A 14,811-nucleotide genomic window follows, 5' to 3' on the forward strand; every position below is an offset into this window, starting at 1 on the left:
ACACCTCTGTTCAGTCCAAACGTGTAACTCTGAGTTCCAGTTGCCTGTCATTTTAGTTGTCAACCTTGCTGCCACTCTGACCTTTCTGTCCTTGGCCTGCTGTAGTGTTCCAATGAAGCTCAACACAAGCTCAAGGAACAGCATCTCATCCTTCAACTGAGCACTTTACAGCCTTCTGGACTCAACATTGAGTTCAACAATTTTAGATCATAACCTCCGCCCCGATTTTGTTTCATTTTTCTTTGATTCTTTTTCTTTCATTTGTCTCGTTTCCTTCACTTTGCGCTCAGAAGACAGCTAATCCTGCTATTCACACCTCCTCCTTTTGCTTCTTTACTTGTTCCATTGCCATGCACATTGGCCTTTCAACATGAAACCTTTTGTCATTTAATCTTTTCTGCCCTCCACCCTATCACAGACCTTCCCATTTGTTCTCCTTCCCACACTCCCCCCTTTCACTCGCTCAAAACCTATTACATTTTTAACTTTTTCTAGTTCTGATGGAAGGTCACAGACCTGAAATATTAACTCTGTTTCTCTGCCCACAGATGTTGCCATACCTGCTGAGTGTTTCAAGCATTTTCTGTTTCAATTATCTATTTATACCCCTTGGGTCTCTTTGTTAGGAGTCTTACCATTTAACCTATATCTCTTCTCAATGTTCTTTCTGTCAACATTTTGAACTGCATCTGCCACCTATCTGCCCACTGCACTCACCAGTGTGACTTCCTTCAATCTCCGCCTGCAGTCTTTGCCACAGTTTGTCAGCCCACCAGTCAAATATCCAAATGTGGTCAATCAGAAAAAAAATCCATTTACCCTTTACATTGTCTCCCTTAGTGCTCCCTCTATCTATGCAGTGACATGCCCTCTAATATCACATGACTTAATTCTTGTTAATGAGTCTCTTGTGTGGGATCTTATCCTAAGCTTCCTGAAAAGCATTCTGCATTTTCATTCATGTAGAAATTTAAACCGGATTCTGAAATATTTAATTTTACCATTGCAGTCGAATGTTTATCTGTTTATCACTGTAACTAGAAGGAAAGACAGAATGGTCTGGGGCAGTTTTCTCTTGAAAAGAGAAGGCTGAGGGGTTACCTCATAGAGGTCTTTAAAATTATGAAGGAGTTTGTTAGGGTTGACGTAGAGAAAAAGTTTCCACTTGTGGAGGAAACCAAAACTGAGTGTCATATATATAGATAGTCACGAATAAATCAGATTGGGAATTCAGGAGAAACTTCTTTATACAGAGTGGTTAGAATGGGGAACCTGCCACCAAATGGAGTAGTTGAGGTGAAGAACATAGATATTTTTTTATTCATTCATGGGATGTGGGCGTCGCTGGCCAGGCCACCATTTATTGCCCATCCCGAATTGCCCTTGAGAAGGTGATGGTGAGCTGCCTTCTTGAACTGCTGCAGTCTATGTGGGGTAGGTACACCCCACAGTGCTGTTAGGTAGGGAGTTCCAGGATTTTGACCCAGCGACAGTGAAGGAATGGCGATATAGTTCCAAGTCAGGATGGTGTGTGACTTGGAGGGGAACTTGCGGGTGGTGGTGTTCCCAGGTATTTGCTGCCCTTGTCCTCCGAGTTGGTAGAGGTCGCGGATTTGGAGGTGCTGTCTAAGGAGCCTTGGTGCATTGTTGCAGCACATCTTGTAGATGGTACACACTGCTGCCACTGTCCATCGGTGGTGGAGGGAGTGAATGTTTGTAGATGGGGTGCCAATCAAGCGCGCTGCCTTGTCCTGGATGGTGTCGAGCTTCTTGAGTTTTGTTGGAGCTGCAGCCATTCAGGCAAGTGGAGAATATTTCATCACACTCCTGACTTGTGCCTTGTAGATGGTGGACAGGCTTTGGGGAGTCAGGAGGTGAGTTACTCGCCGCAGGATTCCTAGCCTCTGACCTGCTCTTGTAGCCATGGTATTTATTTGGCTACTCCAGTTCAGTTTCTGGTCAATGGTAGCTCCTAGAATGTTGATAGTGGGAGATTCAGCGATGGTAATGCCATTGAATGTCAAGGGGCGATGGTTCGATTCACTCTTGTTGGAGATGGTCATTGCCTGGCACTTGTGTGCCACTTATCAGCCCAAGCCTGGATATTGTCCAGGTCTTGCTGCATTTCTACATGGACTGCTTCAGTATCTGAGGAGTCACGAATGGTGCTGAACATTGTGCAATCATCAGCAAACATTCCCACTTCTGACCTTATGATTGAAGGAAGGTCATTGATGAAGCAGCTGAAGATGGTTGGGCCTAGGACACTACCCTGAGGAACTCCTGCAGTGATGTCCTGGAGCTCAGATGATTGACCTCCAACAACCACAACCATCTTCCTTTGCGCTAGGTATGACTCCAGCCAGCAGAGAGTTTCCCCCCTGATTCCCATTGACTCCAGTTTTGCTAGGGCTCCTTGATGCCATACTCGGTCAAATGCTGCCTTGATGTCAAGGGCAGTCACTCTCACCTCACCTCTTGAGTTCAGCCTTTTGTCCATGTTTGAACCAAAGCTGTAATGAGGTCAAGAGCTGAGTGGCCCTGGCGGAACCCAAACTGTGCGTCACTGAGCAGGTTATTGCTAAGCAAGTGCCGCCTGATGGCACTGTTGATGATACATTTAAGGGAAAGCTAGGTAAGTACATGAGGGAGGAAGGAATCAAAGGATATGGTGATAGGGTTAGATGAAGGTGGAAGGAGGCTCATGTGAAGTATAAACACAAACATAGACATGCTTCTGTGCTGTAATTTCGAAGTAATTCTGTATAATTGCTGGCTGATGGGGGCTGAGCCATATTTTTCACATTTGGAGAAAGTTTATACCTTTCACGAGTCACCAATCCCTTGCACAAGGGCTAGAAGTTATTATTCAATAATACTGTCCTGCAGACCCCCACCTGCGAAGGTCTGCTCGGACAAGACAATCCACAAGGGCCAGGACTGGTTAGGACAGCTGGTCACATGACTAACTGGCTGTTGCAGGGTTTTTTTGAACTTGCCACAAAGAATTTGAACTCAGAAAGCTGTTTGCCCCTGGACTGGAGAAGATCTCTCATGGCTGGCTTGCCGCAGCCTCTCCTGTCTGCACCCATCTCTCCAGGACCCATGAACCCCAAGAGAGAAAAGTCTCCTACAGTGAACAAGGTTTAACAAGAATACTGGGCCCCAATGAAAAGCAAGATCAACCTACAAAAGGACTCTACAGTGAGCTCAAAGAACCGTAACAAACTCTTCAGATATTACCTCAAACCTTCCCACTTTATCTTTTCTTTTTCTCCTTTCTGTCCCTATCTATATGTGTGTATCGCGTATGCAGGCTAGTGTGGGGGCGTCATGTATCTGTAGGCATTAACCAAATTAGAGTTTACGTTTAATAAATTTCACTTTTCTTCTTTAAACCTCAGAAAGCCTGTTTGTGCTCATTTCTTTGCCTTATAATTGGAAAGTGGTGAACAAGGATTTGCCAAGGGGAAGCTCAAAATACGGTGTCTTTAAAATTATACCAGCAAGACCAGGTGAAGCCTGAGAGGGACCCATCAACACCTTTCTCACCTGGTCGTAACAATACACAGTAACTATCTCCCATCCACCTTCCTGTAATTAAGGGAAATAAGCATAAATAAATAAATAGGCATAGAATATAACAGCAGGGAGGTTTTGATGGAGCTGTATAAAACGCTAGTTAGGCCACAGCTGGAGTGCTGTGTACAGTTCTAGTTGCCACACTATAGGAAGGATGTGATTGCACTGGAGAGGGTGCAGAGGAGATTCACCAGGATGTTGCCTGGGCTGGAGCATTTCAGATATGAAGAGAGACTGGATAGGCTAGGGTTGTTTTCCTTCGAGTAGAGAAGGCTGAGGGGGGGACCTGATTGAGGTATAAAAAATTATGAGCGTAGATAGGAAGAAACTTTTTCCCTTAGCAGAGGTGTCAATAACTAGGGGGCATAGATTTAAGGTAAAGGGCAGGAGGTTTAGAGCAGATTTGAGGAAAGGGTTTTTCAACGAAAGAGTGGTTGGAATCTGGAACACACTGCCTGAAGGGCTGGTAGAGGCAGGAACCCTCACAACATTTAAAAAGTTGTTACAACCAGGTGAGTAATGTGTCTAGGGGGTCTCTTGCTGTCTTCACCTGGTCTTATTGTAACAGGGTTTAATTTTAAACACACTGTGTTTTGAGCTCCCTTTTTTGCGAATCCATGTTCACAGTTTCCAATTATCAGGTAAATAACTGAGGACAAACAGGCTTTCTTTGGTTTAAAGCAGAAAAATGAAATTTATTAAACCTTAAACTTAATTCTAATACAGTTCACGCCTGCAGAGATGCAACACACTCACGCTTGCATGCACATGCGATATAAACATGCAGGATAGGGACAGAAAAGAGTAGAAGAGATAAGTAGAACAGTTGAGGCAATATCTTGTTACTGTTTCTTGAGCTCACTGTAGTCCTTGACTGAAGTTATATTCTTGCGTTTTGTTGGGGCCCAGTAATCATATTAAAACTTTGTTCACATGACAAACCTTTCTCTCTTTGTGTTTCACATGGTTTCAGTTCCCTGAGAGATCGGCAGGCAGGAGGTGTTCTTAGTTCCAGGAGAGTACACGGTGTTCTGCCTGGCAATTCCTTTGTTTGGGAGTTCAAATTCAAAAAGCTCCCTGGGTGCTCAGCAGGTTAGTCATGTGACTAGTTCCTTATATGGAACAGTCTCTTCACATCCCTTGTTGGAGGTTCAAATTTCTCTGCCCCAGCCAGCTAGCCATGTGCCTTAAAGGCCGGCTACCTGAGCCGAGCCTGTCGGGTCCTGACGACATGTGTCGGGTTTGGATCGGGTCGGGTCGCACTTCCGGGTCTGGCATTCGGGCTCGGGTCGGGCTGGATCGGACACGCTCTACCACAACCTCAGGTAAGTGGCTCCAATGTTCATTTACTTTTCGGGCTTGAAAGGTGGTTTTGTTACAGTTATTTTAAGCTTGTGAAGATAAGCAACAAAGTGTAAAACAGAAGGTAGGTTAACTGATGGTCAGGTCGGGTCGTGTGCGGGAGAAAATGGAAGGACTCAGGCTGGGTCGGGCTCGGGTCAGATGTGGTTCTGTCGGGCTCGGGTCAGGTTTCATTTGCAGACTCGAGGTGGCCTTTAATTTGACTAAAACTAGTCTGACCACTTCTGTGTATTGGAGAGCACCTGCAGAGTCTCCATTGTTTCAACATGGTCTGTTGCCAGGGCAATGTCTTTCCAGTCAGAGATTGCAATTTTCAAAGTTTCAATATTCATGTGGTGAAATAACGTGTGTCTCAGTCTTGGCAGGTGGGGGTTTGCCTGACACCTCCACACCCAGGGAAATGAAATGCGATTTGAAGTAAATGGCACATTTCATTACAGAGTTTGAGAGAAATGTAAGATACAGAAAGAAAACCATGCATTTCTCTCATTCATTTTAATTCATTCCCACTCTTGAAGCTCATTAAAAATGGTCTGTTCTGGGAGGTGCCAGGACCACTTTAATTTCCCCCTTTTTTTCTCCAGGAGAGTCGGGGGGGGGGGGTGGTGGGGTGGTGGTGGTGGTTCAATCTTGAACTCCCTGATTCATGCAAAGACTTTTGACTTTGGTTCCCTTTCCCTCTGACTGTGGGGGAGGAGTCTGTGTTAATCTCTCCTTTGTTCTCTGAGGCACTCCTACTTGCAGTATTTATGCAGACTTAACTGCATTTTCCGGTGACCCTTCGACTAGATGAGGCATCGCCCTCACCCTTTCTCTGCCCCCTCTTTGTCTCGCTTTGTCTCTGCAGGTTCCTGTGAACGCTGTTAGCATCTCTGGTGGGGTGCTTCTAGAGTCTGCATTTACATAGGAGGATGTGGGGTCTAATTTTTCACATTTTGCTAGGTTGGTTTACTGGGCCGTTGGAGTTTTCATCCGGGATTCTTCCCAGACTTCCTTTAACCTGCCCTCTTGGTCACTTCCCCACCCCCCCCCCCCCCCCACTTTCTAAACTTTTGCCAGCCAAGTGCCTGCCTCTCCCCTTTTGTTCTCAGCAGGGGTCCCTTACAGTTCACCAGCGCTCTGCTGGAGGGTCCTCCGAACACTGTTACAGGACTTAGGGGTGCAGGTTCCACTGTAGGTGGGGGCTTCCCCTCAACCTGGCACATGTTGCAACTCCTGCAGTACTCCACCACATCTTTGTGGAGTTTTGGCCAGTCAAACTGCTGTCTTATACGGGCTTTGGTCTTTCGTATACCGGCATGTACATTTACTGTAGTCTCGTGGGCCCTTCTTAAAATTTCTCCCCGGTACCTCTGTGGCACCACTAACTGGTGAACGACAGTCCACTCCTTGCTCTCAGGTCTGTGAGTAGAACTCCATTTCCTCATCAGTACCTCATTCTTTAAATAGTAGCAATCAGGGACTCCTTCTGCTTCACTTTCAGATTGGGCAGCCTGTGCTAACTCTCACAATACTGGGTCAGCTCACTGAGCCTCAGCTAGAGAAAATCCATTTAATCAATTCGCTGGGTCTCCTAACTTTCTAAAGAAAGTCTCAAAGGCAGACCTCATGGTCATTTGCCTGCAGTGTTAATTCAGTCTCCTCTGAGGGAGCTAGTTTGATCATGGCCTGACCCACTACACATTCAGGGATACTGCAGGAGACCGTCTGCTGTCACTGCCCTGTCTCTCTGACCTCCTGCGGTCTTTCTTTCACTACTGGGGGGGCTATCACCTTCACCACCGCCAGATCATTACTTAGGAGCAGGTCAACCCCGTCCACGGGCAAACTAGGGACAATCCCTACAGTCACCGGTCCTGAAACTAGGTCGCACACCAGGTGCACCCGGTGTACAGGTACAGGCATACACTGCCCTGCAATACTATTCACCACCATTTTGGTGCTCACTGCACTCTCTGGGGGAAAGATCAGGCCTTTTCCCAGTAAAAGGGATCTAGTGGCCCTGTGTGCCTGAGAATCACTATGGGCTTGCTTGGCCCACTCGAAGGATATGGAGTTACTTTCCCTTCTGATACAAAACCCTGATAACCTTCAGGAATCCTATTAACTTTTCCTGCACTGGCCGTTGTACGCTTCATGGGTTGCACCCTTACTGCAGTAAAAGCCACAGCCCGTTCCGTGTTTTCCATCAGGCCCTCGTCTTCACTGAGCGGGTGTGCCCTGGTTAACTCTACCAGTTTCCCCTGTTATTTTCAGCAGTCAGCTTTTAAATGCCCTGCCTTGTTACAGTGGAAGGGCACAGGTCTCTGGGTTTAGTTTAGTTTAGTTTAGAGATACAGCACTGAAACAGGCCCTTCGGCCCACCGAGTCTGTGCCGACCATCAACCACCCATTTATATACTAATCCTACACTAATCTCATATTCCTACCACATCCCCACCTATCCCTATATTTCCCTACCACCTACCTATACTAGGGACAATTTATTATGGCCAATTTACCTATCAACCCGCAAGTCTTTGGCATGTGGGAGGAAACCGGAGCACCCGAAGGAAACCCACGCAGACACAGGGAGAACTTGCAAACTCCACACAGGCAGTACCCAGAATTGAACCCGGGTCGCTGGAGCTGTGAGGCTGCGGTGCTAACCACTGCGCCACTGTGCCACCCGGGTCTCACTCTTGCTCACAGCACCTTCCTTTTTGGCTGGAGGAGGGCTCCCTGTGTCTCCTGCTTTCCTTTCTCTTCCAGGACTACCTGGGTGGATATCACCTTCCCACCCTTTGTCCTTTTCGGATTTATGGGGGTGATGTGGAAAGCTTCTCCCCTGGGAAACTGACTTATAAATTAAATCAAATTCATAGGCCAGAACGGCTGCTTGCCAGGCTCCCTGAAGCCGTTGCTCCTCGACATGAGTTTTTATTGAGAATGGGAGAGAGTTTCTAAATTCCTCTAACAGGATTATTTCTCTGAGAGTCTCATAGCTGAGCTGTATTTTTAAAGCCCTGAGCACTGGTCAAAAGCCATCTGCTTGCTTCTTTCAAACTCCAGATAAGTTTGTTTGGCTTGCTTTTTGAGGGTTCTAAACTTCTGGCGATAGGCTTCGGGTACTAATTTATATGCCCCGAGGATAGCATTTTTGTTCAGTTCATAGTTTGACGAACTCTCATCTGGCAACGAGGAATAGACCTCATGGGCTTTTCCAGTTAATTTGCTTTGCAGTAAAAGAGACTTGATCTCAGCTGACCATTTGAACAGCCTTGCCAGTTTCTCAAAAGACATGAAAAACGCTTCCACATTTTCTTCATTGAATTTTGGAATCAATTGGGCGAGTTTTGGCAATCTTATACCCAAGCCTGAATTCTGATCCTCCATATTGGCCATGCTTTCACTAGGGTTACTCTGTTGCCCCCTAGCTAACTCAAGCCTCTGTAACTCCCTTTCTTCACATTCTTTCTGGAATTTCCTTTCTCTCACTCTCCTCTCTCTCTCTCTTTCCTTCTCCAGTCTTTCTTTTTCTTTCTCCTGTCTTTGTTTTTCGTCACGTTCCATTTGGAAGGCTCTTTATTTCTCCCTCTCCTGCCTCTCTCTTTTTCCTCTAACTCAATTTTCCTTTTCCAGTTGTATCTTTGCTAGCAGTACCCTGTCTGGGTCTACTTCTAACCCTGCTTCTTCTTCATCAGATTCAAGGGAAAAATGGCCAGCTACTAGCCTTAGGAGTTCAGACCTCCTAGCCTTGCCACGTACAGTGATCCCACACTGCTCAGCCATTCTTCTCAACTCTTCCATAGACAATGCTTTTAACTGATCCCAGGTTACTTCACCCTGGCTTGGAGAGCTACTTGTTTCAGCTGCAGACATGCTAGTATACAATCACACATAACCACAAGAAAACCTGTATTAATTTGCTCTTTTTGATTGGGAATCATTTGTCTGTAGGTAACAATCCGGATGCTAGCACCCAATTTCTGTTACGACCAGGTGAGCAATGTGTCCCGAGGTTTCTTGCTGTCTTCACCTGGTCTTATTGTAACAGGTAACTTCTATTCTACTTCCACACACTAATTAACTTACGTATTTCAGCAAGCATCTTAATTAAACAAGGTAAACCAACCCGGCTTTGAAGTGTGGCAGCTTGTTTTAAGTATCTACTCAGTTGCTCTCCCGTTTAATTTTAAACACACTGTGTTTTGAGCTCCCCTTTTTGTGAATCCGTGTTCACAGTTTCCAATTATCAGGCAAATAACTGAGTACAAACAGGCTTTCTTTGGTTTAAAGCAGAAAGATACTTTAAACTTAACTCTAATATGGTTCACGCCTGCAGATATACGACGTGCTCATGCTCGCATGCACACGTGATATAAACATGCAAGATAGGGACAGAAAAGAGTAGAAGAGGTAAGTAGAACAGTTGAGGAAATATCTTGTTACTGTTTTTCGAGCTCGCTGTAGTCCTTGACTGAAATTATATTCTTGCATTTTGTTGGGGCCCAGTAATCTTCTTAAAACTTTGTTCACGTGACAAACCTTTCTCTCTTTGTGTTTCACTTGTCTTCAATAGTTTCAGTTCCCTGAGAGATAGGCGGGCAGGAGGTATATAATTTTAATATTCATAAATCAACGATATTAAATTCAAATGCAAGTTATCTGTCGCTGTCCAGTGTACTGTTAGGAGCGCTTGAATCTTCTATTCCACTTCCTTCAATGTTTTTCAGAATCATGAGTTTGCATTTGTTCTTAGTTCCAGGAGAGCACATTGTGTTCTGCCTGGCAATTCCTTTGTTTGGGAGTTCAAATTCAAAAAGCTCCCAGGGTGCTCAGCAGGTTAGTCATGTGACGAGTTCCTTATATGGAACAGTCTCTTCACATCCCTTGTTGGAGGCTCAAATTTCTGCTAGCCATGTGACTAAAACTAGTCTGACCACTTCTGTGTATTGGAGAGCAACTGCAGAGTCTCCATTGTTTCAGCATGGTCTGTTACCATGGAAATGTCTTTCCAATCAGAAATTGCAATTTTTAAAGTTTTAATATTCATGTGGCGAAATAATGTGTGCCTGAGTCTTGGAAGATGGGGGTTTGCCTGACAAAGTATTTAGATGAGCACTTGAAACACCATAGCTTCCAAGGCTACGGGCCAAGTACTGGAAAATGAGATTAGAATATATCGGTGCTTGATGGCCAGCATGGACATGATGGGCCGAAGGGCCATTTCTGGGCTGTATAACTGTATAACTCTATAAGCACAGAAGTAGCTTTTTGACATTGGCATAGCTGGAACTTTGAAACTGAAGCTCATCTGTTGTGAGGCGGGAATTCTGTTATTATCAGTAATGGGTTTTGTGCCTGTCTCAGGCAATGAGGGACTGGAAATCAATTATAACAGCTGTCACTTTGCAGAGGTGAAGGCAGGGAGCGCAGCCACGACAGAACGCAACCTCACCGAAGCAGTGGAGGATAATGCTGATGATGCAACAGCAGATGAGCAGACGGAGGGCGACACGGTGGATGGCGGAGAACTGGAGGGAGACGAGATTCTTGAGGAAGGTGACGGAGTGGAGGATGACTTTGATGAGGAAGGCACAGATGAGCTGGTAAGTGCTGGACGTCACGGGGTATCAGGATGATAGCTAAGCCCATTTTTAAATTGATGTCGAATGTAATCCGGGCACCGTACCATGACCATTCAGTTGCCGCCCTTCTGCCAGTCCAAAACAGCAGGGGAGGCATTATGGAGAGGTAGGCAGGGCTGAGGGGCCTGAGTTCTGATTCATACATTGTTGCTGATAGGAACCAATTGAAAATCTTATTAACTCGTCCCTATCATAAGGCACCAAGGGGGAAGAAAAAGGACACAATGGCATGTCACCTTTCCAAGAATGCTTTAGCTGCCTGCAGTTATTATGGAGCATCAGTACTTCACAGTGGCCTCTGCAGTCAATATGCAATCAACTCAATTAACAGGTGCCGATGCCCACCCAGGAGGTGTTGGAAGGGTTACAGAGGTCAATTTTGCAGCATCTTCAGTTGGCTTGGTTGAAACAGTTCCTGATAGAAAACGTGTTTGAAATTAATTCAAGTGCATTTCACGTCACATCAAAAGAACCATGTAATAGACATCTGTACAGACAGCTTTTCTGCTCCTGGTATTCTTACTCATGGGTGTGAAATCGGGGCGGGGAGGGGGCGGGGGTGGAGGGTGGGAGGCGGGTGGATGTTGGTGAATGCAGGGCTGAAGCTATTAGTTCATGATTAAGAATGATGCCTGTATTTGGAGTTTTTGTCCTTCAGGCACTTGGGGTAATTTTAACTTTCAGCAATAGCCCATATTGAGTGATGTCCAATTGGCCGTCCATTATGTACCCGTCCAATTTCCCTTTCCATTGGCTTCAATTTGACATATCAGCCTTGGCTCACTCCCACCCGAGTCAGAGGGTTGTGGGTTTAAGTCGCATTCCAGGCTGTCCGCTTATTGGCTGCTGCGTTTTCTATGTTACAATAATGATTGCTGTGCTGAGATGATTGTCCGATGAGGAAAGATTGAGTAGGCTAGGTCTATATTCCCTCGAGTTTAGAAGAATGAGAGGTGATCTCATTGAAACTTATAAAATTCTTAAGGAGCTTGAAAGGGTAGATTCCTGGAAGATGATTCCCCTGGCTGGGGAGTCCGGAACATAGAGTCATAGGGTTGAATTTTATTGCAAGGCCGCAGGTCCCCAGTAGCAGCACCGGAAGTGAGTGCTGCTTTCATTCAGGCGTTGAGTGGCCAGCTGAATGCAATCACGCGGCGGCCAGCCAATTAACTTAGGAGAGGCGCAGGGCTTGTCTACTAAAGATCAGAGGCGGGAAACAAGGCACAATGGTGGCGTCAGCTGACTCCATGTCAGGTACTGGCACCATATTTATAGGCCTGCCAATTCTGCATTCACTGCTGCCTGGTTTGAAGGAGTGCCTGCCTGACTGACCTGAAGACCCCTCTGCCTGCCAGATTACAGCTGACACTCATGGAGCTGAACAGCAGCCTGCAGCGACCATGGCAGAAGGAAGACCCCAGGTGGCCCCATGGTTTAGCGATGCCTCCCTGCAGGTTCTCCTCCAGGCTGCCAGGGCAAGGTGAGAGGTCCTCTTCCCAAGGGACAGCAAGAGGAGACTGCCCTGACTGAGCAAACAAGCCTGCACAGAGATTGCAGAGAAGGTCAGCAGCCATGGGGTCACCCCTTGAGCCTGGGTGCAGTGCCACAAATGCATCAATGATCTCCTTCACTCCACTAAGGTGAGTTCTCCATACCGCTTTCTTCTTTGGGCCTACATGTAGAAATGCAAGAGGGTGCGCTTGGTGGGAAGGGAGTGAGCACCCAGTAGGTGGCAAAGGGCTTGGGAAGTGGCATATCCTGTCAGAGGCATGACTGCATCTTGGCAAGAGGTGCCCGTCTGTCTTTGGTGACCCCCACAATGCCCCTCGCGAGCAGCTGCATGGAGAAGGCATTCATGTGCCCCGATCATGGACCAATGCGCTGCCACCAGCATAGGTATTGCGCTAGTCTTTGTGGGGAAGTTAACAGTGTTCCTCCTTGTGCTTGCAGGAGAACTGAGCACACAACTGCAGTGAGAGGATCAAGACCGGTGGAGAGGTTCTGGACCTGCATATCCTGACCCTGATGGAGGAGGAAGCCTTGGCACTGTCTGGGTCTCAGGGCAGCCATTCAAGCCCTGATGATGAAACAGGAGTGTTATCACAGGAGAGTGAGTGAACAAGTGCAGGGCCACACATGAGGCACAGTGCTCATGTGTCTACCACTAGACACATGGAGCTCCACATCAGGCATGGTTGGGATGAGGAGTTGGGAAGCTCTTAATCCCTCAATGTTTGTGTTCTCTCAAGTAGGTCTCGGTCTTCCTGAAGGACGCGGAACTCTAGAGACTGGGGCCAGCTGGCCACCTCTGTGGAGGAGGAGGGATCCTCAGAGGGTGCAGCATCACATCATTCCCCCCTGCACCCTCCACCAATGCAGATACTCTCATGTCGGTGGGAATACATTTGCAATTAGATTCAGGGTCACAAGCTGGTGAGCACATCACAGATGTGCCCAAGCAGCTTGCGGAGGTTGTGACAGCTGAGGCCACTGACACTCAGAGGATTGTGGGAAACCGGGCCCATCCTGAGCCCCAGGCTGATGAAATGCCTTTGGAGTCGGCCAGACACGGCAACTTCCGCAGCTGCAGCAGGAGGTGATGGAACATCTGGCGGAGCTGCCAGAACGATGATGTCCATCCAGGCCATGAGTGCTGCCATGTCTCAGGTGTGTGCATGCATGGCTACCTCCATCAAGAGGTTGGCAGCACTCATGGAGAGCCAGATCCAGCAAACCACTCAGTGGATGCTGAAGATGTGGGTGGACCTACATGCCATCTCCTTGTCCATGAGCTCAAAGCAGCAGTGACAAGGTGAGAGGGGGATGAGGCACCTGGAGTCTGTACCAGGTCCTCATCCTCTCAGGTCAGCAGGGAGATACAAGTGTGCCTTGCAAGGGCGACAGAGCAGCTGACATCTGTTTCTGGGGTCTCCTCTCAGGACGCTCTGAGTGTGGACAGTGGCTCTTCAGCCCCTCTGCCAGTGACCCTTGCACCTCCAGTAACCACGACGACTGAGGAGAGTTCTACATCTGTGCAGGAGCCCCTCAGCATGCTGGGCCCCTCTCCACCTCAGGCAGATAGAGGACGGTCACTTAGGTCATCTCAAACCACAGGGCAGCACGATCAGCAGCCTGCCTCCACCTCAGCTGCAAGTGCAGGGGGAGCACCATGTAGTAGCACCCGTGAGAGCGTTAGGAAGAGCACCTAGCTGCACTTGGGGGTCACAGGTGTTTACATTTTGTACATATGAAGACTTGCTTCTGTTGTGCCACTCAATGAATGCTTTACTTACTGCTGTTGGTCACCCTTTCATTTCTTGCAGCCTTGCTCCCTCAGTAGGCTGCTAGTGTTGGACTCGGCCACATCTGGTAAGCTCCTCAGCTTTGCCGGTGTGCACTGTGAACTGGGGCGCTGGGTGATGGAGTGCCAGATGAAGGTGGTGACAACAGGTCCACATAAAAGTGAGGCTTTATTGCACTGATTGTGAAAGGGCATCAGGGTCACAATCGTTGCTCGGGTAGACCCATGGCAGGTATTGTACCTCTACTCTGTTGCAGTGTGACGGTTCTGCACAGGCGTGCGCAGCTATGTCTTCAATGGGTAGCTCTTGTCCCCTGAGAATCCATCCCTAAAGGCCTGCAGGGGGCTGGAACAGCTCTGGCACCTGGGACTGCCGAAGAATGTATGCGTCGTGGCTGGGTACCTTGCACGCACCTGAAGGATCCGTTTTCAATGGTCGCATGTACGTTGAACGAGTGGAAGCTCTTCCTGTTGATAAAGGTCGCTGGCTGGTCAATGGGACGCTTGATGGCAGCCTGCACCTGGGGGAATCCAGCGATGACCCCGAAGCTGATGGACCTCTCCACCTGACTATCTGGGTTGGTTCGGTAGCACACATTGTTGCGGTCATCTCGAACAGAGTGTTGCTCACTTCCCTGATGCAACAATGGGCTGCAGCTTGGGAGATCCCACAAATGACCCAGTAGATCCCTGGAAAAATCCATAGGCATGGAAGTTGAGAACCACGATGATCTTCAGAGCCGTTGGCATTGGGTGTTCACCAACCCCCGCAGGTCTCAGCACATCCTGAAGCATGGCACCGAGGATGGTGACTGTCTCCCTGGAGAGCCTCGGTCTGCGCTGACACAGCCACTCAGACATCTGGAGATAGTTCAGCCTTGCACGGTAGACTATCTTCCAAGGATTAGCCCTTCTTTGCACAGGAGGCAAATGGTG

At 47.6% G+C, this 14,811-nt stretch overlaps 1 protein-coding gene across 4 annotated transcripts in view; it reads left to right on the plus strand.

The window, feature by feature from the left end:
• The window catches only part of LOC137379093 (RNA-binding Raly-like protein), an 831,538-nt gene that overhangs the window by 783,063 nt on the left and 33,664 nt on the right, over positions 1-14,811 (plus strand). For all 4 annotated transcript variants that reach the window (XM_068049754.1, XM_068049755.1, XM_068049757.1 and 1 more), the window contains one exon: positions 10,342-10,535. In XM_068049754.1, coding sequence (XP_067905855.1) covers positions 10,342-10,535 — 194 coding nt within the window. The remainder of the gene's footprint in view (positions 1-10,341; positions 10,536-14,811) is intronic.

Source organism: Heterodontus francisci, chromosome 17 (assembly GCF_036365525.1).
Source record: "Heterodontus francisci isolate sHetFra1 chromosome 17, sHetFra1.hap1, whole genome shotgun sequence".
NCBI lineage: Eukaryota > Metazoa > Chordata > Chondrichthyes > Heterodontiformes > Heterodontidae > Heterodontus > Heterodontus francisci.